This window comes from Curcuma longa, chromosome 1 (assembly GCF_044706935.1).
Source record: "Curcuma longa cultivar G26 ecotype Majalengka, Jawa Barat chromosome 1, ITB_CL_G26_1.1, whole genome shotgun sequence".
Taxonomy (NCBI): Eukaryota; Viridiplantae; Streptophyta; class Magnoliopsida; order Zingiberales; family Zingiberaceae; genus Curcuma; species Curcuma longa.
In genome coordinates, this window is record NC_133861.1 from 8,103,488 (window position 1) to 8,118,034 (window position 14,547).

Genomic DNA, 14,547 nt, shown 5'->3' on the forward strand with positions numbered 1-14,547 from the left:
ACCACATTAAAAAGCTTATGTTGGCATTGTGTATTTTAACTTAAATTTTCTCATTACAATTATATTAGATTTCTAGTTACTATTACTTTTGCTTTCTCGTTCTAGTTACTTAAATTTTTATCATTACAATTTAATTACAAATTTTATTATTGCAAGTATTACCTCCTGGAATATTTAGGAGTATATTCCACATAGATGACTTTTTTATCCTAAACAACTTGATCATAGACCAAAAGGTACTACATTTTCAGAACAACACATAAACATACAGTTATTACACTGTAATAAGTTACTCTCAGGTAAATCCAATATTGATTACTTAGGTAAGGTACAGTCTTCAAAATATGTTCTAAAAACATGAATTCAGCCAAAAGGTAAATTCTGCTTTTTAATATGAATTAAAAAATAGAAAACTACAAATACCGAGACAAAAGGGTACTTTTATCAGATGTTGGGGGATAGTCAAGACTATAAAGAAGCTGGGGGCTTCAGGCGTGTTATCATGCTAGAAACAATAAGGATAATTAGAAAGGATTATCCGAACAGCAGCTTTGACATAGTGATGTAAAATAGAGGAAGATAGGCACCCAGGATTTTCACCATAATATGCATTATCCTTTCTTCACTAGGGTAAGGGACAGAGTATCCTTGTGCCCACCACAAGGCCAGGTCTGCTCGTCGAAAAATTAACTGATAGAGGAAATGTGAGACAGCAATAATCATCATGCACATGAATCCCCTGATGCTATAAACAAAGAAGAGCAATTGCAGCTGGTGGAATGTTGAAAGTGTCAAATCAAAGAAATCTCCAAATGCTTGTTTCAAGAGGTTGACGCAATGCCCTGCATTTTCAATAAAATAAGTTCATGTCTATCAAACTTAAAAAGAAAAAAAAAAAAGAGTATACCTGAATCTCTTTGGTTATCTAATGAATGCAACAACCTCTCTTGCAAAGCCAGTTAGAAAATGTGCTCCAAAATGGGTACTTCCAGTATTCAGGGACCATATGGACATGCTACCGTCAATTACAAAACATTGCAAGAGTTACAGATGAACTATCTGCTAGGCATCTTAACACAAGACATTATCAAAAGCCGATCACTTTACAGGTCGTGCACCAACAGGTCTGACACGAAATCTATATTGAGGTCGTTGTTCCTCTGTATCATCATCCTCATCTTCTTCACTCGAGTCATCTTCGACCCTATCCCATCGTGAATAATCAAGACCTGAATGACCCTTTGGTTTAGGAATTGCTTCCCAACCCTGAGGTTTAGGAGAAATACTAGCAGAGGCCTGAAATTTTGCAGGCTTATCTTTTTCATTCTCTCCTGAATGAGTTCTCCATTGTGTTGGTTGACCTTCTTCTGGTTTGGAAGAAACACTCGAAGAGGCATGAACTTTTGCAGGTTGAGTTACAGGCACTTCGGGAAATTTCTTAGCAGGCTTAACCTTCTCATTATCTCCTGAATGAGACCTCCACTGTTTTTGTTGGTCATCTTCTTCGTCATTTTCATGATATAATGCTTCTTCCTCAGATTCAGGAATTGGAGCTAATGACTAGTAGTAAAGAAACAAACAAATCTCAGTACATAAATGTCTTTAATCAAGCAATTCTTGTTGATTAAGATTTTCCTCTTAAATATGTACTGATGCAAAAATGCTGAGGAGAAAATCCTCTTAGATATTAAGTGACTGTACAAAATGATACAGAAAACATTATGGTTGTAAGTACTAGATAAAGTGCCGCAGATAAAGTGTGCTTTGTGAGATTGCTTCAAGGTATATAAAAGAAAATGATCTAGATATTCCAGTGACTTACAAGAAAAACAAAAATCCATAGGTAATAAGGATCAAGTAATCTATTTGTCCCGATTATAATGTGGCTGAGGCTAACAATGACCTGCTGATGCGGCCAGATGTAAGAGAGACATTCTTATGTAGAATGAGATTTTCATGGAGAAAGAGGATGATAATATCCACAACCCAAAAAAGGGATAGATCGAAGTACTACAGGTATCACCACAAATGAGCCTTGGGAAGGATGGAATAGTTCGGTCAAGATACCAAAAATTCAGACAAACTGTAGTAACAAGTAGAGTTTGATTTCTAAACCACAGCTAGATCTGCACCCAGACAACAGCAGGCAGATCTGATTATTCAAATATAAACCGACTATATCATCAAATAGGTTCCCTAAATGACAGAATGGATTTCTCACTTGCATTTGAATTTCCTAAACATTATGTTTTAAGCCTGTAATGTATGAAGAGTAATTTGAATTAATTAGGAAGATATAAGAGGTAGAAGGAGATAAAAGAAAATTTAAACTATGTAATCAAAAGAAACCTAAGATATTTGAATTTACCAGCGATATAGTGATAAATAAAGTTCATTGAGAAGTAAGATCCAAGTCACCCAAGTAGATGCGGCATGCATGCAGAGATAGCAGAGGAACCCTCCCGAGGAGAGATGACTAGTTGCTGAAACATTATAATCAGGAATATGAAGCAAAGAAGCCTACCAGTTGTGTTTTCAACCTGGCCTGCAAATTTTGGTACACCTCTAATGACGGGTTCAACTCCATCAGTTGATTGACATCGAAGAGTGCTGATTGGTAATCTTTGAGGGTCACTAATGTTTGCGCACGTAACATTAAAGCTCCTGTGTGTTGATGATCCAACTCAAGAACAGATGTACATTCTTCGGCAGCCTAAGAACATTGCCAGTTCTAATGAGTTTACCAGAAATGACACAGCAACACAACCAAGCGAATGGAATAACAACTACTTCAATGTCTTATAATTCTTCGAGCAAAGCTGTACTTTTCTGTCATGCAACTACTCAGTGTTTATATTTGATAAAAAAAAATAGAAATATAGCAGCCATTTAAGCGTCCAATAAAATCAACATCGTCTTAACATGACGGTATCTCCCATCAAGCCACAAGTTCACCTTTTTCCAAATCACTGATCGAAGTAAATAGCAATCCGCTAAGTCAAACAAAAATATGAATAGAAAGAGCCAAAAGAGATGGGCGGAAACTTGAATCGAACGAAAAAAGAGATGGAAGGATACGAGGAAACCTTCTTGAATTCATGCAACTTGAGGTAGCAGGCGGCTCGGTTGCTGTGGAGCGCGATCTTCTGGGCCTTGCTCTTAGCCATCGCCAAGGCTTCAGTGTAGAGACCAAGCGCCTGCTCGTGCCTCCCCTCGCGATACATCTGATGGGCCGTTTCGATCTCGCTCATCGCCGCCGCCATAGATCGACCCACCACCCCAGTCAAATCCAACGCCGAACGAAGATACAACTGGAACTAATCGAGATCGGCTGAATACGAGACGAGTATCGAAGGAAGGAGGATTCGGCCTGGGGATTTCTTCGAGGCGAAGCAGGTTGAATTGGTAACGTCCCGTTCTCTTAAAGGAAAGCCGATATAATTGAAGATAAATAACGGTGGGAATGACGTACCGTTATAAACCGGTGTGGGATTTACGTTTCTTGCGTTATAAGCTTGATTGATATTTTCAAACCACACTAGTACATACGTGTTTTAAACGAGATTTTTAGGCCGATGTGTAAGTAAATTATTAAATATTATTCCTTCTAATACTAATAACTCTCATGCCTGATAATTACAAATTATTACGGAGTATTATTAACTTTTGTCTATTTTTTATTTTTAAAATTTTATATTTTAAAACTATATTTTAAAATTTAAAATTTTATAGTAATTTCAATTAAAAATATTAGAAAAATCTATAATTTTAAGTAAAATATGAGTTATGGACGATCATATCTCATATTTCATCCATCAAAAAAAATTTAACATAACACATCTGCCAGCCATTACTGACCTAACGATAGAAAAAAAAACGTGGCTAGGTGATAAAAGAGTGCAAGTCAAATTTGCCCTGAAACTTGTGGTGATGGCGTTAGAATCAGCGAAGAGGACACTGGAAGAGGCGGCAGTGGAGACCCTTCCCACGCCTGCCCTCGACGCTCTCCCTTCCAAGTTCTACGATGCCTTCCTCCTCCGCGGCCTCCGAATCGATCTCGTGGAGCCCGGCCGCCTCCTCTGCTCCATGTCCGTTCCGGCTCGCCTCCTAGTCAGTCTCGTCCCCTTCTTCTGCTTATCAACCTTTTCCGATCTGGACTCCATCGTTCTTCCGTGTCATTGCAGAACACAGGAAACTTTCTGCACGGCGGCGCCACCGCGTCGCTGGTCGATCTTATCGGCTCTGCAGCTTTCTACACCGCTGGGGCTAAGACAAGGGGAACTCCTCTGGAGATTGGCGTCTCGTATTTGGATGCTGCCTTTGCCAACGTAGGTTCCTCGATATTTAGCTTAAATTTTTTTTGTTAAGTATTTTACGAATTATCTTATCCAATGGTGGTGTGACTCTCCTTTGTGGTTGGTTTGTTCTTTCTCGGAGGGATCCTTTCATTGCGAGAACGATCTGAAAGTATGGGATTATGTGCAATAAAGCTATACTTTGCATTTGTTTTGACAAGAACCTGAAAAAGGATCAAGTCAAAGCTCCTTTTGCTGATCGTTTAATTAAGATTTTGTTTTCCTTTACTCTTCTGCAATAAGTTATTTTCTTGTAGACAAGACACCCTTCTTGGATGCCTATAAATTATCACCCTTCTGAAATTTTGAGCAGCGCCACAATTATGGATTTTGACAGTCGACTAGTCTCCAATACTAATCGATTGGTAACCTCGGCTATGATCTTTTAAGGTTGAGTCTACTTGTGTTGAGTTTTACCCTCATCTCCATGGATATACTTCATTCAACACTTCGCTCATTTTAGTTTTTCTGTCGGATGCACCTGAATCCATGACTCCTCTCTTTGCCATCCTTCACTCTTTTAACTTTGAAGTTTGCTTCCTTCAGCTATTGTCCTCGCTGCTTTGATGCTCCTCATCCTGTGATTCCTTAGTTTACTGTATGCAACCTTCTTTAATCTCAATGGACCTTAAGCCATCTAGCTGCCAACTTAGTCATGCTAGGTGAATGCTCTAGAGATGCTCCAACACCACTTTAGTGCTCTTCACCATAGGTCCCTTGGATATCCTATACCATCCTTTGCAAGGGCGGAGCCACCCTTTGTTCTTACCCGGGCTATAGCCCGGGTGTCCGACGGCGACGAGAAGAAAGAAAAAAAATTTAAGAGTTAGCCCGGGTATCTCGTCGACGTAGTCTAAAGAGTTCGAATCAGCCCAGGTAGATTACCCGGGCTGGCTCCACCATTAATCCTTTGATCTCTTCGAACCTCTAATCCATTGAATGTGCCACCTTGGTCACGTTAAGCCACGAGCTCTCCAAGTTCCGTATGTGTTCATGCAGTCCCTACACACTTAAACACATACATAAAATTACAAGGCAATGCCTAACTTAAATAAAGGATTGAAATCTCGAACCGTATCTTTTGATATCGGAGAAAAATTTCGTTCTACTAGCAGACCGGCACCGACACATGCGTTCCGATTGGGATACCGTCCAGAGGTGTTGCCCGGGCTCGACGACGCCTCCAGAGGCGTCTCGCGGGCTGCGCGCAGCCCCGGTCACACATGGCCAGTTGACTTTTTATTTTTATTTTTTCTTAACTTAGGTTTTAATAATCAACTCCTAGTTATAGTTGGAGATAATTTAAATAAACTTAATTAAAGTCTCATAAAATTATCCTATTATTTTTAAAAATATTTTATTTTTAATTTTTAAATATTTAGATTAAATTTTTTATTTTAATTAATATATTTTAGATTTTAAAAATATTGAAACTATACCGGTATGGTACAATACGATATCGAAATTGTATTGTTCTGGTCCGGTATGGGATCGAAATTGTTCTCAGGCACGGCTCAATATTTTAATTCTTGACTTAAACCCTTTGCTCAAACATCCAAATCTAATATCACGCCGCACCATTTAGGCATAATTGTGCAGCTTCCACTTTTTGTTGGAGGTTGAAACTCTTTTGGTTTTCCAGCCTTTCCAGGGAGAAATGCTATAGCATCCATTAGCAAAGCATATACACCGTAGCCATGTCAGAACAACCCCTTCTTCACCACTAAACCCATGATAAAGCATTTGACTTAACACTGCTAAGCGACACTAGAAATTGGGAGAAAATTAATTCATGGATACTCTTCAGTTGTTAAACATTCGTATCAAAAGGATATAACTGGTATTCAAATTTGAAAAATTCTAGGGATATATTTGTCCAATTTATTGAGGGAGGATAGCCCTTGTCTTGTTTCATAGCAGCCAAAAAAAATAAGAATTGTGATACAGTAGTTAGTGTAGGTCTTTCATGATAAAAATAAAAATCTACAAGATCTAATTCATGATATGACAAATGAGGAAAAACATGATAAACATAATTAGACGTTAGAAAAATACCTGGAGCAGAAGATATCGATGAGTTCGTCTTTGTTTCTGTGAGAGAAACCTAAATTAGATAGAAAAATAGAGAGAAACTGCTCCTATCACCCGAGTAGACAAAAGTTACGTGTATGTCTCAATTAGGCGACAATCCACATACATTAGGGTTAGGAGTAGGGGTCTCTACATATAGAGAGGAATTAATGAGCCAAGCCTACCCATTATAGCTAAGCCCAATAGCATCCTATTAATTATGCTAGTCCACATAAATTATCCAACATTCTCCCACTTGGACAGCATAATACATCAGATTAATCAACAATATGTGACCATAATAAGATGCTAAAATAAGTCAACACATAATACGAAAAGGTTCAAAATGAAACTATAAACATCTTAATAATACAGAAAATCACATTCGAAGGAATAATGATATCATGCATTGTAAGATACTTATATCCTGTGACCCAACAACAAAATGGAATATGGATAAATAGGAAAGCCCAACAAAATGACATACTAAAATTTGAACAAAGTGTTTTTTTTCCCAGTAAAATGACCCAAACATCTGCCCAAGATGTCATATAATAACAACAAAATTGAGACTGGGTCCGAAATGTCTCCACAATATACAATATGCCATCACAATATATATACAACAGTAGTTATTATTTGAGTAATATCAACAGTAGTTATTATTTGAGCAATATCTCAATATTGTTCAATGTCTCAAATATTATAAATATGAGGTCATAACAAAACATAAGCATAAACTCCCACTAACCCAAAATATCAAAAGGCTTTACTACACCCATACGGGTTACATGGTCAACAAAAGCTTTAACAGTTATGCCTTTGATTAGGGGATCAGTAATATTAAGCTCTGTAGGGATATGCTCGACACGAGTTTTAAACTCTTGAACTTTCTCTCTCACAAACATGAATTTTGTGTCAAAGTGTTTAGTCCGCTTTGAGCTTTTATTTTTGAGAGAAAAACTCACCACGGCAGAGTTATCACAATATATAATGAGAGGCCCTAGAGATACTCTCCACAAAATCAAATTCAGCAATAAAGTTTTTTCAACCATATTGCTTGACATGTGGCCTCATAACAAGCTATGTACTCTGCTTCCATGGTTGATGTAGCTGTAAGAGTTTGTTTGACACTTTTCCAAGAGATAGCTCCTCCAGCTAACATGAATATATATTCTGATGTGGACTTATGATCATCTGGGCAACCTCCATAATCAGAATCAGAATAACCTGTTACCTCAAGATGATTTGATCTCCTATATGTGATCATATAATTTTTTTTGTACCTTTTAGATACCTCAAAACACGTTTTACAGCCTGCCAATGTGCCACACCAGGTTTACTCAAGTATCTCCCAAGTACACCCATAACAAAAGCAATATCAGGACGTGTACAAACTTGAGCATACATAAGGCTGCCAACATACTTTATTAGAATGAGCCCATTTTTCATGTTTTGTTATAACAGCAGCGGAAGATTCAGTTGTGGGAACATCAGGCTCATTCTCAGTAAGGGCAGCATCAACATTAGAAATGACAAGGAATAACTTAACAGAGTCAACCTAGTCCTCATAATTGGTTCCATTCAGCTTTGGTAAAGAGTTCATACTCATAGGCAAAGCTGGAATTTAAACATTAATGGGAGATTATTGTCGAGCATATCCAACAAAAGAAATAGAGCTTATGACCACAATAAAGTTATCTCATGCAAATGCAATCCCGCCGAAGGGTCCCGAATTACAATGCATAAATTAATTCTCACATTACATAAAATAATTATATTTTTAAAGCTAATATCGAAAGGATACTGAAAACTTTAAAATATAATTACCAATCATTAGAACTATATCAATAAAGACAAACCGATAGGGTAAGTGCATTATTAAAATAATTCCTAATGCCACATTAATAACAATTTTTCAACAATAATATTTTATCATAATCCGTCTCGCGAAGGCGAGCTCACAACTATGAAAAAATATCAACAACAATACAAAATGGTCTTAAATTTAAAAGACCTCTTTTAGATTTAAGATAATTTAAAATAACAAATGCCGTAGGTAATTTGGTTAATGGAGATGAACAAAGTCATTGCCTTAATTAAGCAAGCAAAAAGAACCAAACAAGGATGGGGCAGCTAGTTGTGACCCACCCCAAACGTCCCAAGGAAGACCAATAGAGAGGCTGGAGTGGGGAACAGGATGTGGTTTACCTCTCTCCCATTCCTATGGGCACATTAATTAATATTTCCAAATTCCAAACCACTATTTCACATTAATTACTATTTTAATGTAATCACGATCTGACTTTTCCAAAGGGACAATATCCAAAACAGAAGACTTCAAGTAATAAGTGATTGTATGAATTACTTGCAATTGTGAAACCCCGTGAATTAAGCATCAAGTAAGATGGCAAGTGCATCCTAAAGCTTCAGCTCTTAGTTGGCACTGTGGTCTTTATAACATTCATAATGAAAGTTTAAAGACAAGACAAAACAAAAGGAAAATATTCAAAAAATAAAGTCTTCATGAAATTAGTCAGTTAACCAGGATAAAGAACATGATCCAGGTTCTTGCTTAAATAAATATAAATATAAAAAATGCACCTCCGTGTATGAATTCCCATTCTTCCCATCGCGAGAAAAACACGAACATCAACAATCATCAACAAAAAAAAAATGATAATCCCAGTAGCAAGCCGACCACCAGATAAATCGGAAAGCGCACGGCGGTCAATCCAGATAGATCCTTTGATTGAACAATCATCAACAAAGAAGCAAGCCAAAGAGGACATCAATCAATAGAGGTCTATCAGAAATTCCTATTTTTCCGATCGATATTTGGAGGGCGCGCGATCCCGAGAAACTTGACCCCGAATACCTGGAGTTAAGGATTCCTTACAACGACCCCTACTACATTCCCATTCCTCCCTCCGACACAACAAATGATCGATTAACAAAAAAGATACTTTTTTTTTTTGAATTATGTCTATCATCGAATATTTTATCATAATGGATTAAGAGAATCGATGCAGTATTTTTTTCCTCAGCCAACCTCCTTGAGTTGGCCGCCGGTGAGGACGCCGACTTTATCGCCTCCAAGAACAGAACACATGAAGCGCACTACCAATTAGATGTATCAAATCGCAACGCGACGATTTTCTTCAAATCGCAAAATAAATTTAGGGAAAAGGAATGATTGAAAAAGGAAAAACTCATTGTCATATTAGAATTGATAAACCTGGCTCTGATACCAATTGATAAAAATAAAAATCTACAAGATCTAATTCATGATATGACAAATGAGGAAAAACATGATAGACATAATTAGACGTTAGAAAAATACCTGGAGCAGAAGATATCGATGAGTTCGTCTTTGTTTCTGTGAGAGAAACCTAAATAATAGATAGAAAAATAGAGAGAAACTGCTCCTATCACCCGAGTAGACAAAAGTTACGTGTATGTCTCAATGGGGCGACAATCCACATACATTAGGGTTAGGAGTAGGGGTCTCTACATATAGAGAGGAATTAATGAGCCAAGCCTACCCATTATAGCTAAGCCCAATAGCATCCTATTAATTATGCTAGTCCACATAAATTATCCAACATTTCATAGTTTAGCTTTGCTAATGATGGGAGATTTAGGATAGAAAACATTCCAATTCAATTCATTTTGATGGTTTCAAGATGCTTGTGGATGCGGATGCACATGTTGGGGTATGGATCCATTAGGGAAGTGTCAGAGTTGTGAGAAGTTCCTTGAAGTCAATGACTTGAAAAAGCAACAATTTTATTGAGTTAGAAAGCACTTCAGACAGGCATCTAGAATAGCCCTATGGGGACCTAGTTTAGTCAAATTAAAGGCATGTTGGTAAGGGAATCTTGAAGATTCCTATGTGAATCTAGTTTGAGTTACAAAAATAGGCAACGAACACTACTCATTCTATGGAGAGGCTGACTGTTATGATTAAAGTGCAAGAGCAGACAATGTGCAGTATTGAAGGCAACTCAAGGTATAAAACTGAAATAATGCAGAAAAACAATTTAACTAGCAAGAATAGATAGAGGTGGCAAAAGAATACCTGCACAAGAGGAAGATAGCCTAAGCTGGAGAGAAAGCTGTTGAGAGTTCTCTACAGAAGCATTATAGTAAAATTGAAAATGTTTAACCTCGCTACTCTATTATAGAGGTAGAGGGGATTAGAGAACACTTCTCTAGTTTCTATTTTCTTAAAAAAAATATGTTTGTTCTCAATATGCTCGATAGTAATTTGTTCTTTTAGGAAGATCAGGCATCTCTTACAGAGAATATTTCATATTACATTCCACTCAAATGTTTCATGTGGCAAAAGGGGAAGATGCTTACCCCGGGCACCCCTCAATTTCGGCCCTATAGAGATTTGAAAGGAGTAAATCACGGTAACCGAGCGGTTTCTTCAGGTGGGAGTGATTTTATTCCTCAAGGGATCGTTCCTCCCGATCCCTGCTCTCATATGACAATCTACCATCCGAGTACCAACTCGGCTATGCCGGTGGGGACTCAGGCAAATGCTTCATGAAACATAATACATGGGCAAATAAATGATGTAGATAAAACTACCCACTTGCGCGGGACCGATGAGATGAGGACATGTGTCCTATGTAGGCAATTGACCAACCTAGGATAAAATCGAGGGAAGTTAACTAATAACTGCAATGGCAACTATGTCTAGTTAATCCCTCGTCAGTTAAAATCTGAGGGAATTTCATGCAAATGCTTCATGAAACATAATACGAGGGCAAATAAATGATGCGGATAACTACCCACTTGCTCAGGACCGATGAGATGAGGACATGTGTCCTGAGTAGGTAATTGAACAACCTGGGAAAAAATTGAGGGAAGTTAACTAATAACTCCAATGACAACTGTCTAGTCAGTCTGTCATCAGTTAAAATCAGAGGGACGAATGTTGATTCCATCTTGATGACCATGGATCTTATAATCAGTGGTCGGGTGCTCACTTTGAGGCTTATATAAAGGTCTTACATAAAGGCAACATTATAGGGGATATGGTTCTTGATCTGTTACATTAATTAGCGTAGTGAAAGCCAAAAGACAATTTCTAGGTGACAACTTGTTGCCTCTCTAGCTTGTTTCAACTCCATCCTTTACTCCTTGTCACGTTGGTCTCATCCAGTCCATGTCGGTCAATCTTGGTGCAGCTTAGCCTAATTATCCATCCCTCCACTCTAATCTCATTTGAATTCAACCCACTTCAGTCCCTCTTTGTCCCAAGTTTTCCAACAGAGTCCAATATTATTCGAGTAGTAAGCAAACATCTCTATCTATTGTGATCAGGTCATTATAGGAAGCTATATATGTAAGGCGTTAAGAATTTAAGGATACTGGTGAAAATAGCACACAATAGTTCAAGTAATGATTTTACAGGGAGAAAAAGTATATCATAATTTTTTAATTACCATTATTTTCGGCAGAAATTAGTTATTTTTTGTTGGTTAATGGTGAATAGCTGAAGTTGATAGTTGTATTTGCTTCTTCTTCCCTCCGAGTTTGCAAGTTGCTTTGTGATGCTGGAGCTTCATTAGAAATGGTTTAACCAGACTCTAGACTTTCAGTTTTTTACATGAGTTTAGTTTGATGGAAAGATAGGAGGAGGAGGAGGAGGAGTAGGAAAAGGTACTTTAAACTATACACTGAGTGATGGAATTCCATCTGTTATTTAATGAGCCTTTCTCTCTTCCTCTCCCGTCCCCTCTTAACTTACCATCCAAGTATCCCAACCCTTATAACAATTGATGGGGTAAGAGTTGAAACATAACATTCCTTCTTGAAGTCCTTATGTTATGAAACACATTTTCAATTAATCATTAAAGTGTGCACCATTCTCTTACTATGAATAGATTTAGAGTTTTTGCTGTCAAACAACCCTCAATTTTAGGAGAGTAAAAAACACCCCCCTTGTTGTGGTCCTTAATAGGCTTCTGTTTTGATTTGGAACCCATATTCCTAGTTAATCATCAAGGGATGCTACACCATTTTCTTGGCTAATTTGAGCGAATTGTTTGTTACAGTGATATAAGTAGTTTTTTAAAGTTCCGGTGAAACTGATGCACTCTCTTTTTAGGTGTTTCATTTAACATGTCTATTGTTGCACAGCAGATTACTTTAATCCTTGGTTCAGCTGTGCACTTGATGCTAAACTTTGGGTTGTTTGAACACCAGGATGAAATCGAGATTGAAGCCAAGGTTCTGCGAGCAGGAAGGACGGTCGGGGTTGCCACGGTAGAACTTCGCCAGAAAAAGACAGGGAAGATCATAGCTAATGCACGTTATACCAAGTATTTTGCTCCATTAAGTAATTTATGAGGTGATCTTCTATGTGTATTCTGTTTTTAGTAATAAATGTTGGCATCATACATGCTGGGTGTCATATCCATTACTTGAAAATTTGAGATGAGGGAAATTACAAGAGCTGGAGTAGGTAAAATGTTTCTGGTTTCAGCTGAATCTTTGTTTATATCAGAAACTATATCCATCTATCGTATGCTTGTTATCAATACATATTATAGAACGGTTAAAAGCTAGTCCTGCAAATAGTCGATGAGAGTTTTATTCATTTATTTGCAAAAAAGGATTGAATATGCATTCAATTATGGATCAATGCACAGGAAAAGAGAACTCAGGCCTGGCAAAGCGAAAGAATCATGCGTATAAGTCTTATTAACCAGGCGAAGTAAAAAACAACCTGAAAACTGAAACCACTTAGTGATGGAGGCAGATGGTTTGGACTAAAGCGTGTATGCGTCTTTTAATCTACATGTTTCTTTAAATCTTGTTGTTAGCGATCCATTCATACGAGTCATTAGGAATGTTACTTGCATTGCGCAGAGAAAGGGGAAGCGAAAGGACTTGGGTGAGAGGAGAGTTTATTTCTATCGAAGAAGAGAGGAGAGATTACGGTGAGCTGGAAAAAATTGGTAAAGTTTCAAGATTATTTTTCGATTGAATTTAAAATTTATCACTGATTAATAATGAAATTTATCAATTGCTAATTTAACGATACAATTTATAATCAGTTGTTATTTTAATGATTGATTTTAAATTTCATCGTTAATTAATGGTCGAAATAAATTTCATAATTAAGTATAATTTTAAGAAAAATTAAATAAAGAAGAAAAGTAAAGTAATTTAACAATTAAAAATTAATTCAGTCGTTAAATTAATGATTAAAAATTAATTTGATCATTAATTAATGATTAAAAATTTGATTTGGTTACTAATTAGTAATCAAAAATTTCTTTGGTTGTTAATTATTAGTGATTGAAAATTCTTTCCTTATTAATTAGTGTTCGAATTAAGTTGATCGATAATTTAATAATTAAAAATTTATTCGATCATTAATTTAATGATTAAATATTTATTTCATCGATAATTTAATTTAATGATAAAAAATTTATTCAATCATTAATTTAACCATCAAAAATGACTAAAATTTTTATTCAGTCACTACGATTTAGCCATGTTGATCAATCTTGTAGATGAGTCTAATAAGATTTAGATCGGTATGAGTAAGTCAAGGAAATATGATATGTCGTCTTCTCCTAAAGGAGCTCGTCAACATTACACGTCGTGTCACATGACCAAGTTTAATTGGCTAAATTTATTAAATACTATATTTAAATAATGATGTGATATATTTAACTTTTATTTGTTTAACATAGCAATAATTGTTTAAACCACCGTTATTTAATTTAATAGAAAAGTTGCTTTTGTTGCTATCCAACTCATCGATATTAAAGTCATTGATAAAGTCAATAGAAATAAATTTTTTTGAATATTTTACCATAAAACCACGTTGTAGAATGAAATTGACACGCTTAAAATGGAATTTACCACGAAGTTATATAAAATAACAATTGTTTCTCATGATGGAAATAATATATTGAACAATTGGTATTCAGGATAGAAACATGAAAGTACTTAGGAAATTAAAGAAACCATCGAATACTCTATGTGCAAAATCCTCGAAGAAGAAGAATGGATAAGATCAACTTCATCTTAGTTGGGTTGGCTAAATACCGAGCCAACAATTTAGTATTGAACATTTTTGAGTTTTATAGTT

General features: G+C 36.5%; 2 protein-coding genes across 2 annotated transcripts; one reads left to right on the plus strand and one right to left on the minus strand.

Annotated features, from left to right (window-relative positions):
- Nucleotides 1–298: 298 nt before the first annotated feature.
- Nucleotides 299–3,376, minus strand: LOC141844080 (uncharacterized). Its single transcript, XM_074732080.1, has 4 exons — nucleotides 3,087–3,376; nucleotides 2,525–2,713; nucleotides 908–1,560; nucleotides 299–842 (listed from the first exon to the last, which is right to left on the minus strand). Exons 1-3 carry the CDS (start codon nucleotides 3,261–3,263, stop codon nucleotides 1,099–1,101), a joined length of 828 nt encoding a protein of 275 aa, XP_074588181.1. The 5' UTR covers nucleotides 3,264–3,376; the 3' UTR covers nucleotides 299–842; nucleotides 908–1,098.
- Nucleotides 3,377–3,895: 519 nt separating this feature from the next.
- LOC141846303 (uncharacterized) lies at nucleotides 3,896–12,841 on the plus strand. Its single transcript, XM_074734322.1, has 3 exons — nucleotides 3,896–4,110; nucleotides 4,185–4,328; nucleotides 12,648–12,841. The coding sequence occupies exons 1-3, from the start codon at nucleotides 3,931–3,933 to the stop codon at nucleotides 12,789–12,791; spliced, it is 468 nt and encodes a 155-aa protein (XP_074590423.1). The 5' UTR covers nucleotides 3,896–3,930; the 3' UTR covers nucleotides 12,792–12,841.
- Nucleotides 12,842–14,547: the final 1,706 nt, after the last annotated feature.

Excerpts from the sequence above, each read along its gene's own strand:
- LOC141844080 (XM_074732080.1), bottom strand. The coding sequence starts at position 3,263 with ATGGCGGCGGCGATGAGCGAGATCGAAACGGCCCATCAGATGTATCGC. Across the intron at positions 2,714-3,086 it reads AGTTGCATGAATTCAAGAAG|GCTGCCGAAGAATGTACATC; the intron begins GTTTCCTCGTAT and ends CAATGTTCTTAG. Across the intron at positions 1,561-2,524 it reads CCAGGTTGAAAACACAACTG|TCATTAGCTCCAATTCCTGA; the intron begins GTAGGCTTCTTT and ends CTTTACTACTAG.
- LOC141846303 (XM_074734322.1), top strand. The coding sequence starts at position 3,931 with ATGGCGTTAGAATCAGCGAAGAGGACACTGGAAGAGGCGGCAGTGGAG. Across the intron at positions 4,111-4,184 it reads CCGTTCCGGCTCGCCTCCTA|AACACAGGAAACTTTCTGCA; the intron begins GTCAGTCTCGTC and ends GTGTCATTGCAG. Across the intron at positions 4,329-12,647 it reads TGGATGCTGCCTTTGCCAAC|GATGAAATCGAGATTGAAGC; the intron begins GTAGGTTCCTCG and ends TTTGAACACCAG.